We start from the raw sequence: 23,683 nt of genomic DNA, 5'->3' as shown, positions 1-23,683 counted from the left end.
TATGTTTTCATCCTATTTTGGTTTAGTTCATTAGAATTAACGAAACTTCACTTATTGCGTGTTTACCGTTTTCTTAACCAGTACCAAAAAATCGGTTTATTATGCTGATTTCAAATATACAAGTTTCAATAAGTTTAGTGTTACCCATTAAAGGCTACGAGCCTGAGAATATTTGCCTGATTTTCGAAAAAAGGGGAAACACCCCCTAAAGTCGTATAATCTTAATGAAAATCACACCATCAGATTCAGAGTATCAGAAAACCCTGCTGCAGAGGTTTCAAGCTCCTATCTACAAAAATGTAGAATTTTATATTTTTTGCCAGAAGAAAGATCACAGATGCGTGTTTATTTACTTATTTTTATTATTATTGATTTTTTTTCCAGGGGTGATCGTATCGCCCCAGTGGTCCTGGAATATCATGAGAGGGCTCATTCGAACGGGAAATAAAAGTTCTTTGGCCCTTTTTAAATGACTAAAAAGACTGGAGGGCAATTAGGCCCCCTCCCCCGCACCTTATTTCCCAAAATCGTCTGATCAAAATTTTTAGATAGCCATTTTGTTCATAATAGTTGAAAGGCCCAATAACTATGGTTTTGGATATAACTTGACCCCCCCCCCCCCTCCCATAGCCCCAGGGGAAAGGCCCTTCAGTTATAGAATTTGCCCATTGTTTACGCATAGTATTTGTTATTGGGAAGTATGTATTCATTTTCGGGTGAGGGGACGAATTTTCTGCGGGGAGTTTTTAAACAGGGGAATTCTCCATGGAAAGAGAAGATTCCAGGGGATGAACTTGTCAGAATTTCGATACAAAATTCTTTTTATTGGAATTGCTTTATCTTTTCCGTCTCAATTTTACGCATGGAGCTGTTAAGGGTAATTGTCCGGGGTAAACTTTCACCGGGATTGAATTGTCTAGACTCTAGAGAATATTTCCGTCGGAAAGAGGATTTCCACATGGACATAGGGCCAGATTTCCTGGCATTATTTAAAAACTGATCAGAAATTAAATAAAAGAAATGAATCTTTTCAACCGAAAGTAAGGAGCAACATTAAAACTTAAAACGAACAGGAATCATTACGTATATAAGTGGGATTGCCCCCTCCTCAAGACCTCGCTCTTTACGATAAAGTTTGAATTCTGTCCCAATTCTCTAAGAACGACGTTTAATTAGAACAATAAGAAGCTTTTTTAAAAGTACTAAAAAACTTTAGCGTAAAACTAACGCAATACGCTAAAGTAAAACTGTAGCGTAAAACTAACTAAAACTAACGTAATAGCCACCGTTATAGAGTGGAGAGACGAGGACTGGGTGGCGAGTTTACCTTTCTTTGGAATTGGAGTGTGATGTCCAATCGAGAAAGAAGAAGGTATAACTCCTTGGGTAACAATCATCTGCATCAAAAGAGCAATATGGTTTACCACCAGTTCGCTTCCATGCAGAATGTGAAGAGCGCTCACTATATCGATGCCAGAAGATTTCTCATGTTTTCGGCGTTGGATTGCTCGCAGTATAGAATCAACCTAAACAACAAAATTGTCGGTAAGACATCTAGACAAAAATTTATCAAGCTTATCTTCATATTTGGACTGTAGGGCGGCGTATGACGAGGAGAATTCAGCGGAGAAGTACGAATTCCACTCGAAATCAGGAATATCTTGAGCAGATAGGTGGGCGCTAGGAGGATTTCTTGATACATTTCTCCAGAAGGAAGGTTGGGACTGAGAGGCTTGCTGGGACATCTCTTCAACTACCTAGTTCATCTGGATAGAAAGGTCTCTTGCAGACTTCCTTTTGGTAGAAAGACGAATGTCAGAAACCCAGCCAGAGTGAGGATGGTCACACTGGAGCCACAAATGTTACAAAAATTTGGATTTCCTCCTAGCTTCAACTAGGCTCGGGTTACTGGACCAATGCTTCGTAACACCCCGATGTATACGCTTAAGAGGTATAGCGGATTTTTCTGTGCATTGCAGGGTATGGCAAATTTGTGCAAGATAGATATGTAGCAACACTGGTATTTCATTTGCGTTAACTTGTGGATTTCGCAGCTGAAACGGAACATGAATTTTGTGTAGGACAGAATTAGTAACTGTTGTGAAAAAATCACCTTGGATGTTTTTCCAATCCCTGTAAAATTGGGCCTGAGGCTGATGTGGTTGTGGGGTGGGAGTAGACTGAGCAGAAGGACAAGAAATAGATGCAGATATTGGAAGGTGGTCTGATAGTTGGAAGTCAGTAATGACGTGAACAGGTCACATTTGAAGATTTGCAGAGGAAACTGCATGGGCAAGGTTCAACACGTGACTTGAATGGTGTGTGTAAGTGTAATTGAGATCTTTCGGCAAGATCCGAAGCCAATCGTCAAATATACCAGACAAAATAGAAGTACGCAATTTAAAATCTTCTATAATACTCGTAATGCAACACTTATCTAGCTTGCGAATCTTTGAAAGATTCGCCAGTGGACTTTTATCTTTATTTTTTATTAGTTTATTCTGCACTGAAGACGGTAGAGTTAGGTCTCAACCGAAACATTTGCAAAGTTCTTTTCTATGTTTCACTGGCTGCTATTATCCTCGTTTTCTCGTCTTTACAGTTTCTTTTCATTCAGCTACCATTCAAGTGAACTGCATGAAACTCAACTTCCGATTAAACTCAACCCATATGGAACGCAACCCACATTCAACTAAACCCTACTTTGTAAATTTGCTGTGGTTGAACATACCTAAAGGAAACCTGTTCATAAAATGAAAGTAGCACCTTTAGATCCCTTATGCTATGTTCTTTCCAAATACCATGGTTGCTTTTCTGACGAGGCACCCCGACCCACCCCCTTGATGGTCCTAGGTGTTACCATAATAATGTGTTTTCCCCTTGATTTGCATCTCGGTCATGTTTTCTTTGTTGACCAGTTTCTCGCATTCTTGACCCAGTCAAAAACTCTCTGCCAAGAGATTTCAGTGGAATTGTTGGATAAAAATAACATTTTAAACAATTTTAAAAATGGGGATAAAAACGGAAAGAAACTTCATAATCTAATTAATAGAAACACTAAGCAATTGTTAAGTAGAAATTGTGCTGTTCTAGTGTTTTCTTGTTTATATATCCTAGGGCTATATCTGGGACCATCAAGGGGGGGGGTGCATTGTCGGAAAAGAAATTATGATACTTGGAAATAATTTAAAATAAGGAATCTAGTGGTACTACTTTTATTTTATCAGTATCTTTCCTTTAGATGTGGTAAACGAGAGCAAATGGATTCAAACTGTCATAACCTAATCTGTTGCAGGGTTGAAATGAATTGGGGTGAATTCGAGCGGGGTTTGAATTTCCAATTGAATGGAAATTCAAACCATTGAATTTCCATTGAGTTGAATATGGAAATTCAACTCACTTATCTCAATTCCAATTGAATGGAATTGAGATAAGTGAGGTTTGAATAGTACGGGATTTGAATCGAATGAGGGTTGAACTCCATGGCGGTGGAGTTATAGTTAAAAATGGGATGAGTTGTATGAGTGCTGAGTTAAAAAGGGGTTGAAATAAACAGTGGTTGAGTTTAATAGGGGTTGAGTTAAAAAAAAGTTTTGTTAAATGGCCTGAGTTTAACGGGGTTGTGTTACATAGGAACCAAACATAAATTTTTGAAAAAATATGGAATTAATTGTACTTGTTGGCAGGGACTTTGCTTCAGGGCTCCCAAACCATGTGTGGCCTTTCATCAAAATTTAGGGAAAGGGATCAACGATTTTTTCTATTTACATAAGAGGACACTAAAAAGGTCATTTTCAAAATGTTAGGGAAGACAACGTTTTTGCTCTTTTAGATTTTGTAATGGAAACACCAAGATGGATATTTTTATAACCTAGAGGTGCAATTGACCACTCTTGCACTTCCATCCCCCTACCCCCCAATTACTACCAGTTTAACAAACATGTTGAATTTGATAGTATCATTTTCATTGGGATAACTCTCCGATTTGGGGATGTTTTCTCCCTTTTTCAAAAACTGTGCCAACTTTTGTATGCTAATTAAGTTTGATAAGATTATTTAAACTTAATGAATTTAAAAATTTCTGATTCAGAATCGTCTGGTGTATAAGAAAGCATTAAAGAACAAAAAACACGTTTTTATGTTCAGTAGCTATTAAATTATAATGTTTAAGACATATGCAACCCCTTTCAATAGCCCAATAATTAGAGCCTATGCTGGGGGAGTTTTTTCCCCTAAGAGAGGTAATTTCAAATCTGGGGTATTTGAAAGACGGAGTAAGTATTCGCTTATTCTCTTTTAAATTTATAATCCTGTGTATTACCCTTGTAAATGTGTTCCCTGTTAGTTTTGTTTGCTTAATCTGATGATAAATAGAGATGCAATTAAAAAAACCGTTCTTTTTTGTTACTCTTATTTTCGGAGATAAAAGAAAAAGTAGTGTTTCCGTGCTTATTATGGGAATTGTGACTCTTCACCACCAAATGAAAGTAATTTGATTTTATTGATGCAGAAGCAACGCTTGATGCTTCCTACAAGGGAAAAGGACAACTCTTCTAAGAAAAAATTCCACTAGACGAAGAAAGGTTACGCTTTATGGCTCTGAAGCCGCTTCAAATATCAGTGAACCAATATAAGCCCAAATGAAAAAGAAGTGCTTTTTTAATTTGCCTCCGGCCAAATAAAAAAAGGGCTCATTTCTCTATTGTAAGAAACAAAATAATGTAGTTTTTGGCTCTTGCAGTGGTTCTCAACTTTTTCCATTTCTTACGTACCCCTTCTGAAGGATTCACTCTGTCGTGTACACCGTCAGAAGGGTGTCACAATAGGCGCAGCAATACAAAAAAGCCTGTGGGGGACCTCCTTCAACTGCATGTTTTATTCACTCAGGGACATATACTCTCTGGGTTGAATACAAACTTCTTGGATAGACCCCAGTCACATAATGTTTTCATATTAACGGCAAGGCTTTATTCCGGAGGCCAGGCTATTTCCGCAAGGAAAATAAGCTGTGGCTTAGCCTTCAGTTAAAAGGAGTGCCTTACTGTGTCGCAGTAGAAGCAACTGAGTTCATCAATGTATTATTGCCTACTAACTACGGCAACGCTATCTCTCTCGGCAAAATTTTTGAAAGCAAATGATGCATTTTGGCGACACTTGGAGCTTCTTGAGCATAGAGAGAGTAATTGACTAATGGCTAGTGACTTCACCTATGACTCAACCTAGATCCATGTCACATTTGACATTTTCCTGAATTATCTCCCTGCTTCCTATTGGATTTGCCTGAAGTTCTTGGATTTATAGTATACCTTAGTATAGTTTATTTGACACAAAAAATCGCAGGGCATAGCCACAAATAAAGAGAACAACATACAAATACAATTAATTTTTCAATGATATATATATATACTAGTATGGGTATATGGGTATATTAGTATCTACTAGTATGGGTACATGTACCCATACTATTAGACATACGTCCAATATCGCAGAACCAAAACAGCCATAGTTCTAGAAGATTGGCCCAGAAGCAAACTTGGAACAAATACAACATTTGTTTGTGTATTACCACTGTCTTATTCCTTAGTTGAATAGAAATGCAGTTTCACTTGCTCTGCACCAGCTCTCCTAACTTGTCTGCCATTTTTGATTTCAATACTCACTACCATGGGTATATCCATGCCATAATCGTTGCCAAATCAAAATTAGTTCTTTCTAGGCTTATCAAAATTGGCACAAAAAACAATAAGGTATGAGGCCGAGGAGCTTCAGACGGCAGCGCAACACTCAAATATTTGCCTGAACATTGAACTCCATTTTTTGAAATGAAACAGGCCATAAAACGCGAGTACGAAGATGAGCTGAAAAAGTACTGCATTTTCGGGCAACAATTCACTGGAAACAAGATGTCGGGGCGAATTCTAATCTGATTTGGTGATAGTGCACCTAATACACCACTGGTATTGCAGGATTGGCATTCCTACTACTTTCCAGTCTATGCAAACGAGAATCTCGCCTTAATCAACCAGCACAAATTGAAGTTTCAAGTTGGCATGGACGTATCTATGGGTGGTATTGCGTTGATTTCTTATGACAGGCAGCGCAATAGAGCTGCCTAAGTAAAGAACGATGTGGGCACAATGTATTGTTTATTTCTTGGTCTTAGACCAGGGCACTTCGTATCGAAGAATTTATCGCAGAAACTTCGAAAAGGACTCATTCGATTGGAGATTGGAGTGGCTTGTGCCCTTTTTAATAGTCAAAAGTGATTGGAGGGCAACTACCCCCCCCCACCCATCATTCCCCCAAACACATCCAATCAAAATTTTGAGATAACCATTTTGTTCAGCGTAGTTGATTTCCAGATAGAAAATATAATTTTGAGGAGGACACTCCCCCACAACCCTCGGGGCAAGGGTTTTAAGTTATGCCCTGAGGGCATATAAGAACGATGTTGGCACTGTTTACCATATACTATTTTTTTCCTTTAGAACAGGGCACTTCATAGCTAAGAACTTGTCGTAGAAACTTCGAAAAACGCACAATCAATTAGAAAACGGGGTGGCTTTTGCATTTTTTAATATTAGAAAATAAATGTAAGGTAACAAACACCCTTTCCACGCCCACCATTTCCCCAAACACATCCAATCAAAATTTTTAGATAGCCATTTTGTTCAGCATAGTTGATTTCCAGGTAGAAAATATGTTTTTGAGGAGGACACTCCCCCACAATCCTCAGGGCAAGGGTTGTAAGATATGCCCTGGGGGCATATAAGGTTTTTATAGAATGCGTTGTCGTAGAAATTTCAAAAAAGGCACATTCAATTTTAAATTCAAAGGGCTATTGCCCTTTTTAATAGTCGAAAGTGATTGGAGGGCAACTCGTCCCCCCACACCCATCATTCCCCCAAACACATCCAATCAAAATTTTGAGATATCCATTTTGTTCAGCGTAGTTGATTTTCAGATAGAAAATATGTTTTTGAGGAGGACACTCCCCCACAACCCTCGGGGCAAGGGTTTTAGGTTATGCACTGAGGGCATATAAGAACAATGTTGGCAAAATGTGTTATTTATCATTTTTTTCCCTTTAGAGCAGGGCACTTCGTATCGAAGAAGTTGTCGTAGAAACTTCAAAAAGGGCTCGTTCAAATGGAAATATGAGTGGCTTGTGCCCTTTTTAATAGTCGAAAGTGATCGGAAGGCACCTAACACCCCTTCCAAGCCCACCATTTCCCCAAACACACCCAAACAAAATTTCGTGACGGTAAATCTGCTCAATCTAATTAAGTTCCCGATGTAACTTTTGCCTCTGAGAAAGACACTCCCCCAGAACCTTCATGAACAGGGTGGTAAGTTATGCCCTGGGGGCATATGAGGTTTTTTTTATAGAAAGCGTTGTCGTAGAAATTCAAATAAAGGCTCATTCAATTGGAAATTCAAAGGGCTAGTGCCCTTTTTAATAGTCGAAAGTGATTGGAGGGCAACTGACCCTCCTCTCACGCCCACCTTTTCCCCAAACAAATCCAATCAAAATTTTTAGATAGCCATTTTATTCAACGTAGTTTTAAGTTCGGTAAATTAGGTCTTTGAGGATAACAACCCTCTCACAGCCCTCAGGGCGAGGGTTGAAGTTATGCCCTGTTTGCATATAAGGTTCTTATAGAACGCGTTGTCGTAGAAACTTCAAAAAGGGCTCATTCGATTAGAAATTGAAATGGCTAGTGCCCTTTTTAATAGTCGAAAGTAATAGGAAGGCAACTAACACCCCTTCCACGCCCACCATTTTCCCAAACACATCCAATCAAAATCTTGAGATAGCCATTTTGTTCCACGGGCAGTTTAAAGTTCAGGAAATTATACCTTTGAGCAGGAACCCCCCCCCATCACAGTCTTCAGAGTAAGGGTTATAACTTATGCCCTGTGGGCATATAAGTTTTTATTGAAATCTTTGTCGTACAAACTTGAAAAAGGGCTAATTTGATTGGAAATTCAAAGGTATAGTGCCCTTTTTAATAGTCGAAAGTGATTTGAGGGCAACTAATCCCCCTGTCTCGCCCACCTTTTGCCCAAACACATCCAATCAAAATTTTTAGATAACCATTTTGTTCAGCTTTGTTGATTTCCAGATAGAAATCATGTTTTTGAGGAGGACACTCCCCCACAGCCCTCAGGGCAAGGGTTGTAAGTTATTCCCTGGGGGCATGTAAGGTTTTTATAGAATGAGTTGTCGTAGAAACTTCAAAAAGGGCTCATTCGATTGGAAATTGAAATGGCTAGTGCCCTTTTTAACAGACGAAAGTCATTGGAAGACAACTAACACCTATTCCACGCCCACCATTTCCCCAAACATATCCAATCAAAATTTTGAGAAATATTTTGTTCCATGCAGTTTAAAGTTCAGGAAATTATACCTTTGAGCAGGAAACTCCACCCACAGTCTTCCGGGCAAGTGTTATAAGTTATGCCCTGGGGGTGTATAAGGTTTTTATTGAAGTCTTTGTCGTAGAAACTTGAAAAAGGACTCATTCGATTGGAAATTCAAAGGGCTAGTTCTATTTAATAGTCGAAAGTGATTTGAGGGCAACTAACCCATCTCTCACGCCCACCTTTTCCCCAAACACATCCAATAAAAATTTTTAGATAGCCATTTTATTCAACGTAGTTGAAAATTTTGGAAATTAGGTCTTTAAGGATGACAAACCATCCTCCCCCCCTAACAACCCTCAGGGCAAGGGTTTTAAGTTATGCCCTGGGATATAAGGTTTTTATAGAAAGCAATGTTTGAAAAAACATCTCAAAAAGGGCTCATTCAATTGAAAATTGAAAGGGCTAGTGCCCTTTTAATAGTCGAAAGTGATTGAAAGGCAACTAAGCCCCGTCTCATGCCCACCATTTCCCCAAACACATCCAATCAAAATTTTGAGATATCCGTTTCGTTCAACGTAGTCGATAGTTCTGGAAATTAGGTGTTTTAGGATGACAACCCCCTCAGAGCCCACTTGAGAAGGACACTCCCCCACAACCCTCAGTGCAGGGGTTGTAAGTTATGCCCTGGGGGCATATAAGGTTTATATAGAAAGTTGTAGTAAAAATTTCAAAAAGGGCTCATTTGTTTGGAAATTGCAATTGCCCTTTTTAATAGTCGAAAGTGAGTCGAATTTCCAGACCAAACTATAAAGTCTTAAAAAAAAAAGATTTAAAGTATTATTTTCTTCTTCCGTGAAAAGACTATGTCAATATAAAACGAACATAAATTAATAAAAAAAAAAATTCCACAAAATAGGTTTTTCAAAGAAAAGTAAAGAACTCCATTAAAGAAAAAATGAGCAAAAATAAAATCAAATAATCTACGAAGCGTGAAACTACCGCAAATCAGCATCGATAAATAAATGAATCCCAAAACGAACAGAAATTACAATAAATAGCCGAGTCAAACTCAAAACGAGCAGAAATTAACATAAGTTGTGCTCAAAACCCCTATGCCTTTCCAAGGCCAGAACATAATTTGCACTTTACTGAAAAAAATATAAATGTTTTTAATTGTATAACTTTAATAAATCAAATAATATGAACATTCTGATTACTAAATATCAGTATATGTATATTAAACTGACAATGCACATTCATTTGTATTTTTTTTTTTTAGTATAGTGCAAATTATGTTCTGGCCTTGGGAAGACATAGGGATTTTGAGCACAACTTATGTTAAGTTGTGTTCGTTTTGAGTTTGACTCGGTTTTTTATTGAAATTTCTGTTCGTTTTGGGATTCATTTATTTATCGATGCTGATTTGCGGTAGTTTCACGCTTCGTAGATTATTTGATTTTATTTTTGTTCATTTTTTGTTTAGTGGAGTTCTTTGCGTTTCTTTGAAAAACTTATTTTGTGAAAAAGTTTTTTTAATTGATCACTGGAATAGGTTGAAATTACTGTATGAAACCCCTGTCTAGAGCAGAGAATGGCAGTGGCGGATCCAGGATTTTTTTTGTATGGGGGGGGGGGGCAAAATAGGTTGATCCAATAAACTTGCGGTAGGAGCAAGTTTAATTAACGCAAACTTGCGTTAATTAAATAAATTACACTACATCAGACTATGTTAGGGCGGACGCCCCCTCGCCCCTCCCCTGGATCCGCCACTGGAGAATGGGCTGGATGCTGACGGCCATTCAACAGAGCACCATAAGAACTTACTGAATCTTTCTATTCTATCTTCAGCTTCTTCTCCGGATACGCTTCACAAGAGGCTTTCTGCCTAATAGTTTCCTAAGAGAGGGTGTTAAAGCATCCTTCTTGGTATAGTTCTTGGTATTGCTGTTTTCTCCCTTATGGTCTTTTTAATTAAACAAAAAACTTTTTTCAAAACAGAGGTTTTTCAAAGAAAAGTAAAGATTTCTTTTACTCTTTTGCTATTAAGCAAAAGAGGATCAGAAATTCACTCATATAATATCTCAAACTTCAGCAGAAAAAAATTACAATGAGTAGTCACGTCAAACTCAAAACATACATAAACCGCCACAAACAAGAGTAGGGTTAGTACCCCTTAAGCCTTGTTAGGCTTAGAAGGGTTAGGCTAACAATTTTTATTTCGAGACGCTTTTTTTCATAACATCGACAGCAAACCCAAAAAATTATTCTTGGGGGCTAGTCAAATTTTACGAATAAGAATGGTGCTTCCTGTTCCGTTCCCTCTCTCTAAAAATCTTTAAACAGCCAAATTTTATTTTGAACAGTGTGGTTTTTATTCGACAAAACTTCAACAACAACAAAAACAAACAAATAAAGTCCCAAAAATAACCAATATCAGTGAAAAGAGGTAATGAAAGTATACCGATCGTTAAATATATAATGGAATTCATTCCCGAAAGTCTCAGCAGTTTCGATTTGTCAACGTTACAAACGAGAAAATGTTTAAAATATATTTTGTTTTCAGTAAAGCGCAAATGACGCTTTCGCCTTTAGAAAACTTAGTGTTCGTTACCCTAATGCCTGTTTTAGGTCATTTCTGTTCGTTTTAAGCTTGACTTGATAGTAGTTTCATAGTAGTTCCTGTTTGTTTTAAGTTTGAAATATCAATTTTTAATAACTAATGGATATTAATTGAAATGCTTAACTGGGAATTTTTTTTTTTACACAAACGTAAAGAGCTAACTTAAAATTTAAAATGAACAAAAAGTATTGCTTCGAAGATTACATAAGATGTATTTTCAAAACTATTTCAATTAAACTGATTCGTGATATTCTTCATATCTGTAGAATCCTAAAAACTAGCACTAACTGAAAAAGCGCAAAACTGACCTAAAAAAACAAGATGTTCGCTTATGAGCAGAAAATAGCTATAAGTAGCTTGAAGTAGCTTGAAGAGAAGTAGCTCTAAGTAGCTTGAAGTAGCTCAAGCTATGAAGTAGCTCAAGCTTGAAGAAAAGAAATGACTAATTTATAAGACTCTTAATAGTTTTTCACAGGCCATGATATCGATAACTCCTAGTATACAACTATTATTTTTCATAATGAACTTCAAGCAAGCTTCATCCTCAGTAACGTGTTAGTTTTCAGAATTCTAGGGATGTTGAAAATATCAGGAGTTAGTTTATTTGAGCTAGTTTAGTCATGTTATTTGAGCTAGTTATTGTAGGCTCAAATTCTCATGCTGAGGGTTTTAGACCATGCTCAATCGATCGGCCATCATAGAATTTACAGTCATGGTATTTCAACCCTATGGACAAAAATTGACGTTTTGTGGTGCGAAATTGCCAAAAAAACGAGAAAAGCAATAATGAACGAACTTAATAAATGCAATAATTTTAATTTTTCTAATTATATCAATACTTAAGACTTGTTAACTTAGTTAAGACTAATAGTTAAGAATTATTTCAATAGTGTTCAACAATATACCGAAGGATGCACACAAACAATCAAACACAGAAAAATCCTAAATTTCATATAACAATATGCTGCAAAACAGCATTATAACAAAATAATAAAACTTTGGTAAACATTAAAAAGGCCTTCTTTGTTAACCTTGAGGGCATCAAGACTGAAGTCATTATTTTATCAAGTTTGTATTCACAAATTTTTAGAATGATTGGGGAAAAAATAAATAGTTGAAGGAGTTCTACGCTTCGCTTACCTCTACTTAGATGATCAATTATCCTTAGGAGCGTGTGTTCCATAGGCTACGACCAGCTACGTGGAGATTGCCTGTGCTCTACCTTGACCATTTCTGTTCTTATCTTAGAGCTTTTAAGAAGTGGAAATATTGTTAAATCGACCATTTCTTGAAATAGCAGTAGAAGAAAGCAAGCGTGAGAGAAAGAAATAGAGAATTTAAAAGACATTCAGGTACAAACATTAATTCCGCACAGGAGCCAAAGATCTTGAAAAATTGTTGATTGTTTTGTTTTTTTAATTTTCGATTGTTTGAAGAAGAAAATTTTGTTAATCGTTCACGGCAAAGCAATTTTAGCAGCAAAAAGTTTGTTTTTCTGCTAATGTATTAATTTAATTGAGAAAAGGAGACGACGTATTTCATAGCAAAACAACTGGAAATCTTGTATCTCAAATAATAATTTATTTATTTCTCTACTTCACCGTGCACGAAAAGTCCCATAGGATCTTCCTGTGCAAAAAGTCTTATTTTCTGTGTTGGAGACATAAAATGTTTAGCTTGTTCCCTGAGTTTCAACTTGATACCCCCAGCCCTTCCTGAAATATGGCAGATACACCATTTTAAAAACCTGGAGGCATATAGTATCTTTGGATTTCGCTCAACATCCCCCTTAATTCTCCGCCAAGGTTTCAACTTAATACCCTTAGCTGTTCTGGAAATATTGAAGGTACGCCATTTTGAAACCCTGGATACACATAGTGTCTTTTGATTTAGTATATCATTCCTTAAAAATTAATTTAATACCCTTAGCCGTTCCAGAGATATTGCAGATACGGTATTTTAACAACTTGGCAGAAAGTAATGACTTTTGGTTTATTTCGCTACATAGCTCAAAAATAATTATAAGTCCAACCGGACCTTACGGTTTAAAAATTTTATTTTTGCCTGAATTGAAGAAAAATCTGTGCAGTCCCTTCTCCCTCTCCAAATACTAAATTTGAATTCCTCTTGTCCAACACTCACCATTCCTTTTCCCAAAATCACCTTAAAGTTTTAACTCCATTCCCCATATCGTTCCTAAGGTATTGTAGACATGGTATTTCAATGAGGTGGATACACATGGCGTCTTTCAGTTAACTTCTGCCCCCCCTCCCCTAGCCAAATTTGAAGTCCTTTCGATTTCCTCACCCTTTTCAAAGACTTGTTCAAATTTTCAACTTGATCACCTAATCCATTCCCGCAATGTTGCAAATAATTTGAAAAATATGGTGCACATAGCGTGTTTTGATTTATTAGGGTACGCTTGTCGTTTCCAGAGTAGACTCTTGAAAAAACTGGGAATGGCGGTATTGCGAATGATCTGTAATAACTGGCTAAAATGCAATTAACCAGGAACTAACCAGCGAACTGCATGATTTTCTTGTCATAGAGAATAGTCTCTGAACTTTTTGACCTAATCTGAAACCCAGGATCAACGTGCCCCAACCTTCCATTATAAAACGTTCGTAATTTAAATCCCTTGAACCAGTGGGTGTGGGGCTAAGTCATCCTTAAACGCATGTTGGTTGGATCTTTTGACTGTTTTGAACAAAATGGCCGTCTCAAAATTGGATTGGATATCTTTGGGGGTTAAGACGGTTGGTGGCTAAAAAGAGCGCGGGAGATGGGGTGACTGCCCTCTTATTTTGAAACTATTAATTTAGGTTCGTTGTTTAAAGTTATGATTAAAAGATAGGGTTAAAAATGTTAACTTTGATTTTGATTAATTTGATTGGATATCTTTGGGGGTTAAGACGGTTGGTGGCTAAATAGAACGTGGGAGAGGGGGTGGCTACCCTCTCATTTTAAAATATTAATTTTGGTTTGTTGGGTAAATTAACTAGTAAAATAATTAAATAGGTTAATTTATTTTGGTTTAAATTTTAACCTATCTCCACGTTTTAAACTACTGGGGACTCGTATTTCAAATTACTTGTTAGTAGAAATTGCAAAGAAGTAGAGAACAAAGTTTATTTATTTTATTATCTAAAACTATTGCTTTTGCTTTCCCACGGATATTTGGAACTTTTTCTTAGTGTTAAAAAGTTTTATAACGACACAATTCGTGAATATGAACAGTAGATTACGGCAATTAAGCAATAAGAAAACCCTAATAGTAGCAATCGCTTGGAAAATAAACCTTCTTTCCAAGTACTTTTTTTTCCAAAGACGTGTAATTTTTATCACCATTATGCCTCTAACAGAAGCAAATCTCCAATTTTGTTCTTTTCTTAGAGCTTCTAAGAAATGAAACTATTGTTAAATGGACCATTTCTTGCAATAGGAGCTGAAGAAATCAAGCATGAGAGAAGGAAAAAAATTTAAAAGTGCTCAAGAAGTGAAGTTGGGTGAATCCTAATAAAATATACCTAAGTATGATAAAAATTTAATCTTTGGAAACAAATCTGGGCTATATATTTGCAAATTGGGGGGGGGGGGTAAAGTACAGGGGTTCTGCATGCAAAATGTGTTAGCTACAATTATTCTGATATTATGAGGTAAGAATCGTTTTCTGAAATCACACCGTCCAAATTCTTTACCAACCCTTATGTGAAAATATATAGCCCAAATTATATGTTTCCCATCTATTCTGTCAATTCTCTTTGTCTTTTCTCACGCTAAGTTGAAAGAAACTAGCGAAAGAAACCGGTCTACACTGCGTCAATGCATGAACAACTTGAGCTGCAGGGGGTGTATTATACAAGTACCGAAAATTTTATTAGTCCTTCACGGCAAAAGCAATTTCAGCAGCCAAAAGTTCGTTTTCCTGCTAATCTACAATCGAGGAAAGGAGACAGCACATGTCGAATAGTCAAACGCCTGGAAATCTTGAAGTATTAGATAATATAGTGGGAAACCAGATAATAATTTAATGATAGCAGTAATAAAAATGTATTTTTGCGAAAACCTACAAGGGCCGTGACAAACCGAACAGAAAACAAACTAACAAGCGACAGCGCTTACTATTAAAGTACAATTACCTAAATTCCCCAGCTTTAGGATTTCCGCAGAATCATTTTTCTCATTGTTTTTATCAATTAGTTTTATCAATAAAAGTTTTTCAAACGGAAAGTTCCATTAAATTTACCAATGCTTTGCATTTCCCTACAAAATGCAAAAGGTTTTCCCCAATACCCCAAAACACTGGGCAAGACTGTTTTGCTGCCTGACATGACCCATATACTTCTTACTTTCTCCAAGTGGTAACCACTCCCCTCCTATATTTACCAAATACACCAATCCATTCCCCAATAGACCTATTTAAAATGAATTTCTTCCTCCCACGTTTCTTAACCTGTATCCACACCTCTAGTCACCAACGGATCCAGTGATATCAGCTTAGAATATAGCATAGTAGACGTCCAAGAAAAGAAGTTAGAACAAATACAAGAGGAGTACCATGTCTTAAACTCTGCTACGGTATAAAAATTTGTAAAAATGTATGCTATATTAGAATGTCTCTTGTTTTTCTCACATATTTACACCCTCCTGTAATTTTTCCATAACTTATACTAATAAGGTAAATTTAATTTCAGCAAGTCTTGGTTTTAATGTAGCTCTCTACTTTTGAAGTTCTAAACCCCTTTTCGGAGTTTGTATATTTAATTACATAAAATACCATCGGCAGCACAATAGCACTGCGTATGTAAACATTGAAGTGGGCGCAATATATTTTTTTCTAACCACGGCATTTCGTATGGAAGGAGTTGTCGTATAAACTCTAGAAGGGGCTAATTTGATTGGAAATAAAAATTCTAGTGCTATTTTTAAGAGTCAAAAGTGATTGGAGGGTAATCAGGCCCCCCACTCACCAGTTTCCCCCAAAACCATCTGACAAAATTTTAAGATGGCTATCTTGTTGAACATACTTGAAAGACACAATAACTATGTTTCAGGAAATGAGAACCCCCCCCCCTCCACAACCCTTAGGGAAAAGTCTGTAAGCTATACAATTCGACCGTTGTTTACATGTAGTATTTGTTATTGGGAAAGGGGGCACGCTTGACCTTTTGTGTCCAAAAGGGCCAAGGGCATTCAAATGAAGCTTTCGGGGAGTGTTGAGGAGAGCATTGAGATAGATTAGAACACACTATGTGCATGCTGGTTGTCAAAAGAGCATAATCTCAGGAGTCACTTAGAATATTAATTTGGAACTTAAATGGAACGATGAGGGGGATGCACATTGACCAAAAGGCAAAATGCATATGCTACTACTACTACTACTACCACCACTACTACTACTGCAACTACTAGTACTACTACTACCACCACCAATACTACTGCTGTTATTACATATATTATTCCTATTTCGGCTTCTATTCAGTCAGAAGGTATTAAGCTGAACATTTCAAAAAATGTTTAGGGGGAAGTTAAACTAAATCGAAACACATTTTTTGGATACAGGTTGTCATAAGGGTGTATCTCAGGAATGGCTTAAGATATTAAGTTAGAAAGTTCAGGGAATGATGAGGAGGATGATCAATTGACGAAAAGGCAATATTTACATGTTACTACTACTAAATCAGAACACACCATGTGCATACCAATTACAAAAAGGGCACATCAGCAATATCTTGGGAACGGCTTAGCATATTAAGTTGAAACTTCCAGGGCATGATGAGGGGGATGTTCAACTGTTACTACTAATACAAACTACTACTACTACTTGCTACTGCTACTACTAATACAAACTACTACTGTAACTACTCCGTCTACAACAATCATGACTCCTTCTTCTACTGAGACTAGGGGCATGAAAGTGAAAATTTAAGGGAGATATTGAGGAGAAAGTTGAACTAAATCGAAAGACACTTTGTACATGTAGGTTGTCAAAAGGGCTTATCAGCAAAACCTTAGAAACGGACTAAAGTATTAAGTTGAAAATATCAGGACACGAGGAGGGTATATTAAACTAGATCAAAATGGTACAATGTAAATACTATTGCTGCTACTACTGCTAATACTGAAGTTTGCACTAGTTTGTGCTTAATTGAAAACAAAATATATTTTACATGTTTTCTCATTTTTTAACTTTTATAAATCCAAAATTGTTAAGACTTTCAAGAACGAATATCACTATACATGGGCGTAGGCAGCATATTGTCTAGGGGGGGGCAGATATTGTCTAGGGGGGCAGTCGATAGTGTGATGGAGTTTTAACAACTGCTTCTTCCAAACCATCTGCTTTTTCAGCAATATCTAATGCAAATTTGAAGGTCTAGGGGGGCAGCGGCCCCCCCTGCCCCCCTCCCTACGCCCATTTCACTATATTTATATTAAACTGTCAATCCACATTCTTTTTTTCAGCAATCTTGGTTATAATGGTGACTTTTTTTTCTTTTTTTCAATATCATGAGAAAAGAAAACGCATAGCTAGAATAAGGATTGGTTTTAGTAAGAATACAAATTATGTTCCATTTCTTAGTCAGCCCTACTCCTCTTAAGTTTTGTTCGTTTTGAGTTTGACTGGGTTGTTTATTTTAATTTATGTTCCTTTTGGGTTTCATTTATTAATTGATTGTAATTTATGGTTGGTTTATGCTTGGAAAACTAATTTACTTTATTTCTACTCATCGTTGCTTTAATTTAGCTCTTTCCTTTTCTTTGTAAAACTTCTTTTGTGATTTTTTTTTTTTTTAATTAATCAACATAAAGAAAACATAGATTACACTATGTTATAGCCTGGCATAGTGTGCAATTTCTTTTTATTGAAATATAAAAATTTCCTTATAACCATTGAAAGTGGTCCCCTCAAATAATATTTTCGATCCATGCTTCACGAACCTAATCGACGTGCAATGAAACCAAAGAGTTAATGAAATATACTCATACTCGTAGGCTTAGCTTAGCGCTAATGCTGAGTTAGGCTGATTAGGGTTTACCATCTAACTTGCTGCCAAAAGCTCGAAGAAGTTTGTATAAAAGAATTTAGACGCTTCATATAAATAATAAATGTTTTTAGGACCGCTTCAAATCGTTTTGTTTGCCCTTCTCCCCAAACAGCCTCAAAACGCCCTAAAGGCAAACGCGTTATCTTAGAGGTAACATCAATAATCATTTTTACTATCTATCATTTTTACTATCTACTAGAGGCATAAAAAATTATATCCTTTTATATGTTTTCCGTTTTTTTGTCAAACGTCAAGTATGCCTAGTTTTATCTTATGACGTATTTACGTGGCCAAAAGAAGAAAACGCGCATCAATGTGATCTAACCCCGAGGTTAGATGAAAATGAGTACCGATCCGAGTACTAAAGGCCCAATTTCGGTGAAAATCACATTGATGCGCGTTTCCTTCTTTTGGCCACGTAAATACGTCATAAGACAAAACTGCCCTTCTCCCCAAACAGCCTCAAAACGTACTAAAAAGGGCCAATTTCAGTGAGAATCACATTGATGCGCGTTTCCTTCTTTTGGCCACGTAAATACGTCATAAGACAAAACTGCCCTTCTCCCCAAACAGCCTCAAAACGCACTAAAGGCAAACGCGTTATCTTAGAGGTAACATCAATAATCATTTTTACTACCTACGAGAGGCATAAAAAAGCTAAACTAACAGGTAAAAGTAAGAAAAATGAAAAATAGAACAAAATTAAAACAATCACATTAGCTTATTAATACAAATAATTCATAGAATGGCATTGGGCAAGCTGTGATTTGGATTAAGCCGTTTTCCGAAAACCAATTTACCGTTCCGAAGCAGTGAGATTCGAGCCAGCCATCCCACATTTACGGATAATCATCCGATTACGAGATCAAGCTGGAATATTCAGCAAAACTTAGCGAAGTTGTAAAAAACGCAATAAATAGTTTTTATTTTCGTCCCGGTAACAGCCTTAAAAAAACATTATAGACAGCACATGTGAAACTTCTAATCAAACAGTTCGTGGTAACGAACTGTAAGTAAGGAGCGACCCGGCTCAATGGTAACCAAAACTCTAAAAAACGGAATTTTGATACCAATAGTTGCATCAAAAGAATCAGATTTTAATTTTGATTTCAAAAATATAAGTTTCATCAAGTTTAATCCTACCCATCAAAAGTTACACGCCTGATAAAATTTGGCTGATTTTCGAAAAAAGAGGGAAAGACCCCCTAAAAGCCATAGAACCCTAATGAAAATCACACCATCATATTCAGCGTATCAGAGACCCCTACTGTAGAGGTTTCAAGCTCCTATCTACAAAAATGTGGAATTTTCCATTTTTTGCCAGTAGAAAGATCACGGATGCGTTTATTTTTTTTTTTTTCCCAGGGGTAATCGTATTGACCCAGTGGTCCTAGAATATCGTAGGAGGGCTCATTGGAACGGAAATTAAAAGTTCTAGTGCCCTTTTTAAGTGACAAAAAAATGGAGGGCAACTAGGCCCCCTCCCACGCTTTTTTTTTCTCAAAGTCACCCAATCAAAATTTTGAGACAGCCATTTTGTTCAGCACAGTCGAAAATCTAATAAATATATCTTTTAGGATGACTTAATCCCCCACAGTTCCCAGGGGAAGGGCTGCAAGTTATGAACTTTGCCCATTGCTTACATATTGTATTGGTTTTTGAGAAGTATACAGACATTTACAGGAAGGATTTTTTTCTGGTGTGGGGGGGGGGGGCTGGAGGAGGGGGTTACTCGGGAGAATCTTTCCGTGGAGGATGTTTTTTTGGGGTAAGGGACATTTCTATGAAAGGGGTGCCGGATTTCCAAGCATTATTTAAAAAACGATGAGAAATTAAATTTTAAAAAAACAAGTTTTTTCAACTGAAAGTAAGAAGCAACATTAGAACTTAAAACGAACAGAAATTATTACGTATATAAGATGGTTCTCCCCCAAGTCAATACCACGCTCTTTGCGATACAGTTTTTTTAGTGCTTTCAAAAGAGATATCTTTTATAATTAACCGGCCTTTGTTTTTCTGGGGTTTTTGAATAAATTTTTTTTTTTAATTTTAACGTAAAGAGCTTGATATTGACTAAGGGGAGAACCCCCTCATATACGTAATAACATATACGTAATAAAAAAAAACAATAATAATAAAAACAAGTGATACGGCTCAATAGTAATCGAAACTTTTAAAAACGGAATTTTGATGTCAATAAATGTATAAATAAATGGGCTTATAATGCTGATTCTAAATATATAAATTTTATTAAGTTTAGTATTACTCATCAAAGGCTACGAGCCTGAGAAAATTCACCTGATTTTTTAAAGAGGGGGGAAACATCCCCTACAAGTGAAAGAATTTGAATGAAAATCCCACCGTCAGATTCAGCGTATCAAAAAAGCCTATTACATAGGTTTCAAGCTCATATCTGCAAAAATCTGCAACTTTGTATTTTTTGCCAGAAGAAAAATATACGAATATAGAAGTTCGTTACGTAAGTTATTTTGTAAATTACGTCAGAACCAAACTTAGAGACAGCCATTTAGCAAAAGAAAAGTAAAATTTTTATGCAAATTTTGTTTACTTACTCAATGACAGTAAGCCAAAATCAAAGCTGCATTAACTAAAAAACGATCAGAAATTAAATAAAAAAACAAACAAGTTTTTTAAACTGAAAGTAAGAAGCGACATTAAAACTTAAAACGAACAGAAATTATTCCGTTTATGAAAGGGGCTGTCCCATCCTAAACACTTCACTCTTTACGATAACATCTGAATCTCTCAAAACTTTATTTTTTTAAACAATAAAAAAATTTAGAGTAAAGATCGAGGCGGTGAGGAGGGGACAGCCCCTTTCATATACGGACTAATTTCTGGTGATTTTAAGTTTTAATGTTGCTCCTTATTTCAGTTTAAGAAACTTGTTTTTTTAATTTAATACATTACAAGGCGGGCAAAGAGAGAAGCCTACCCATCATTTAAAAGGTTTAATTAAGGTTTTAAAAGTTGATAAACTCTTTGAGAAAATAAAAAGGGTAAAAATCCTCCAGAGTCATTAATGGTGCATTGCGCGTTGAGTGAATTTTCAGTTGCTGGGTATGTTTAACAGGAGAGGTGGCAAGCCTGTTGCTCAACTTTGCGGCAGCGGAAGCCAAATCCCTACCGCCAAGCAAAGTATTAATTTACAGGACATAAAGCCTTTGTGGGGACCAGTTCATTAAATTTATTTGATGAGTTTATTTGTTCTTGTTGAAAATATATTTTATCTCTTTTGAAATAGTCTATAATGAGAGATCATTTCTGCATTGTAGAACACAACAATATTTAATGTTTTAAAGTAAATATTTTCTGTTTTAGTAGGAATCTATTCTTAATTAGGAAAAATATGACCTAAAAACGTCAAAATATAAAACATATAATTAAAAAATGAGCAGGAAAGCGAGGGTGATGTTCAGCCATTGAAAGAATCGAAGCGAAATACAAAAGCAAATATTTTGGCAAGGACCTTAGTGCTAAAAGGACCTTAGTGCTTTAAAATGAACACTAACAAAGGAGAAGGACTGAGGACGGCTTAGCGGTGGTCCTTGCCAAAATTTCGGCTTTCCTCTTTTCGCCTCGTGTTTTCCAATTGCTAAAAATCACTCATATTTTCTTGCTTATTTTTAGATTATATCCTTTTTTATGTTTTTCCGTTTTTTTTCAAACGTCAAGTATGCCCAGTTTTGTCTTTTATGACGTATTTACGTGGCCAAAAGAAGGAAACGCGCATCAATGTGATTCTCACCGAAATTGAGCCTTTAGTACTACGGATCGGTACTCATTTTCATCTAACCTCGGGGTATTAGCGTGCTAGTTTCGGTATTTTGAGGAAACAAATAAAAAAAAGGTGACATGATAGGCTAAGGGATTTAAGTTCGAGGGGGAAGATTGTTATGTTGTGAAAGAGGTACATTTTACATGGCCGTTATAAAATCAAAACGTGTTATCTATGCAGGCAGGATGATTTTTGAGTATCTCTACTCCTTCTGTAAACTATTCTAAGGTGTAGGAAATTGCATAAAGACAAGTCTACATCTGTTATAATCTACCAAAGCAATCTTTCTGTAATTTCGGTTTGAGTTTGATTTCCTTTTAAGATTAAATGCATAATAATCAAATGTATTATTGATTAAACAAATTTATCCCTTCGCTAGGAATCCTTGCGGTTTAAAATTTATTTTACTTTGTTTCATTTTCCAGGCAATTTAATTGCTCTTTTAATTTGAGAGTTTTTTCCTAAACGTATTTAGAAATTAACTTATTTCTACGAAAAAAAAAATTCCTGAAATATGTTCCCTGTCACCCAACCACCACTTATATTTCGGTGTATCTCCCTGTATCGAAAGTATGACATCCATCGATACTTTGCAGCAAAAATAAATGTTTAATTCATGTAACTTTACATTTTTGGTTCTTTAGGCTGATTGAAGGGAGGGGGTTGAGGTAATATATCAACGGACGTTTGTCCCCTATTCCTTCCGCATTGTGTTGACTTCTGCATTTTGACTTGTATTTTCATATCATAACGGCTTTAGCAAGTAATGATCCCACTTGTGTCCGGTAATCATGGAGGCACTACCCTGTCATCTGCATTCCTTTACCAAAAAGAGCAATCGGCCTCTCCGTTTTTAGATAGCATTTAATTTTTATGGTACAAAAACTAGCAAACTGCGGTTCTGACTTTAGATCCGTACGGGCCCAACTCAGGCATCGAAGAGCTGACTTTAGTTTTACAACAGCTGTGCAAACAAAACTGGCGAAGCAACACTCTGCTATACAGGTTTCCGCATGTATCTGTTTGGTGTCTTTACATGGTTAACAGTTTGGGTGAAAAAAAGTATACTTATATTTTTTTTTTCAGACGGCACGTATACGAAGTTCCATTACGTCGTTGTCTCGCCTTAGCGGGGCTACGAACCTTGGGATGTCGCCGAATTTGTCCTTATGAATATGATCCTGTTTGTGCCACGGATGGAAAGACATATTCAAATGAATGTTTTCTCCAGCTTGAAAACTGTCGCTCTAGATCCTTGGTGAAAAAATTCCATCATGGAAAGTGTGGGGAGCCTTCCAAAAAACAGAAAAATTTCTTGTACTGAATAGAAACTGTGATTACTTAGGAACTAGTGTTAGTTTATTTTTACAGGTTTCAATTGTTCTGTAACATTTATTTCTAACAGAATTATTTATATTTTGTTTGTTTTTTTGTTCGAAGGATAAATATTTTGTATTTATTATGTGACCTTCTTCACTATGCGACTTTTCGAAGAATGCTCCAATTTGTACAGACCTATTGTGTATGTTTGTTTTTAACTTTCTTATGTAGCCAATTGAGTGTTTGTTATACAGTTTTACGAAAGAATTACCGTAAAAGAATAAAAAGACAACAAAAAATGATTGGGTACAATAAATGATAAGAATCTACAAGTGATGATGACACAAATCAGCCAAAGAATATAATACAATTTATTTGTATTATCTTTCTAAGTTTTTTTTTAAATAAGTTCATTTTGATTTCCAGCACTTTAACTAAGTCTGGAATGACAGAAATATATTTAGATGAACAAAAGGCATATTTTATTAAATATGTGCCCTCATATTTCAGCGAAATGGGAAGCGATTT

The 23,683-nt window shown here is 36.2% G+C and overlaps 1 protein-coding gene across 1 annotated transcript in view; it reads left to right on the top strand.

The window, feature by feature from the left end:
- Positions 1 to 23,294, top strand: part of LOC148946970 (uncharacterized) — a 268,849-nt gene extending 245,555 nt beyond the window's left edge. Inside the window, exon 8 of the mRNA XM_089096472.1 lies at positions 22,922 to 23,294. Coding sequence (XP_088952598.1) covers positions 22,922 to 23,159 — 238 coding nt within the window. The 3' untranslated portion in view covers positions 23,160 to 23,294. The remainder of the gene's footprint in view (positions 1 to 22,921) is intronic.
- The last annotated feature ends 389 nt before the right edge of the window (positions 23,295 to 23,683 follow it).

This window comes from Artemia sp. Qi Xiang Cuo, chromosome 11 (genome assembly GCF_049724085.1).
Source record: "Artemia sp. Qi Xiang Cuo chromosome 11, ASM4972408v1, whole genome shotgun sequence".
In the NCBI taxonomy this organism is placed as follows: Eukaryota; Metazoa; Arthropoda; class Branchiopoda; order Anostraca; family Artemiidae; genus Artemia; species Artemia sp. Qi Xiang Cuo.
Note: the sequence above shows the minus strand (reverse complement) of the source record. Positions and strands in the feature narration are given on the sequence as shown.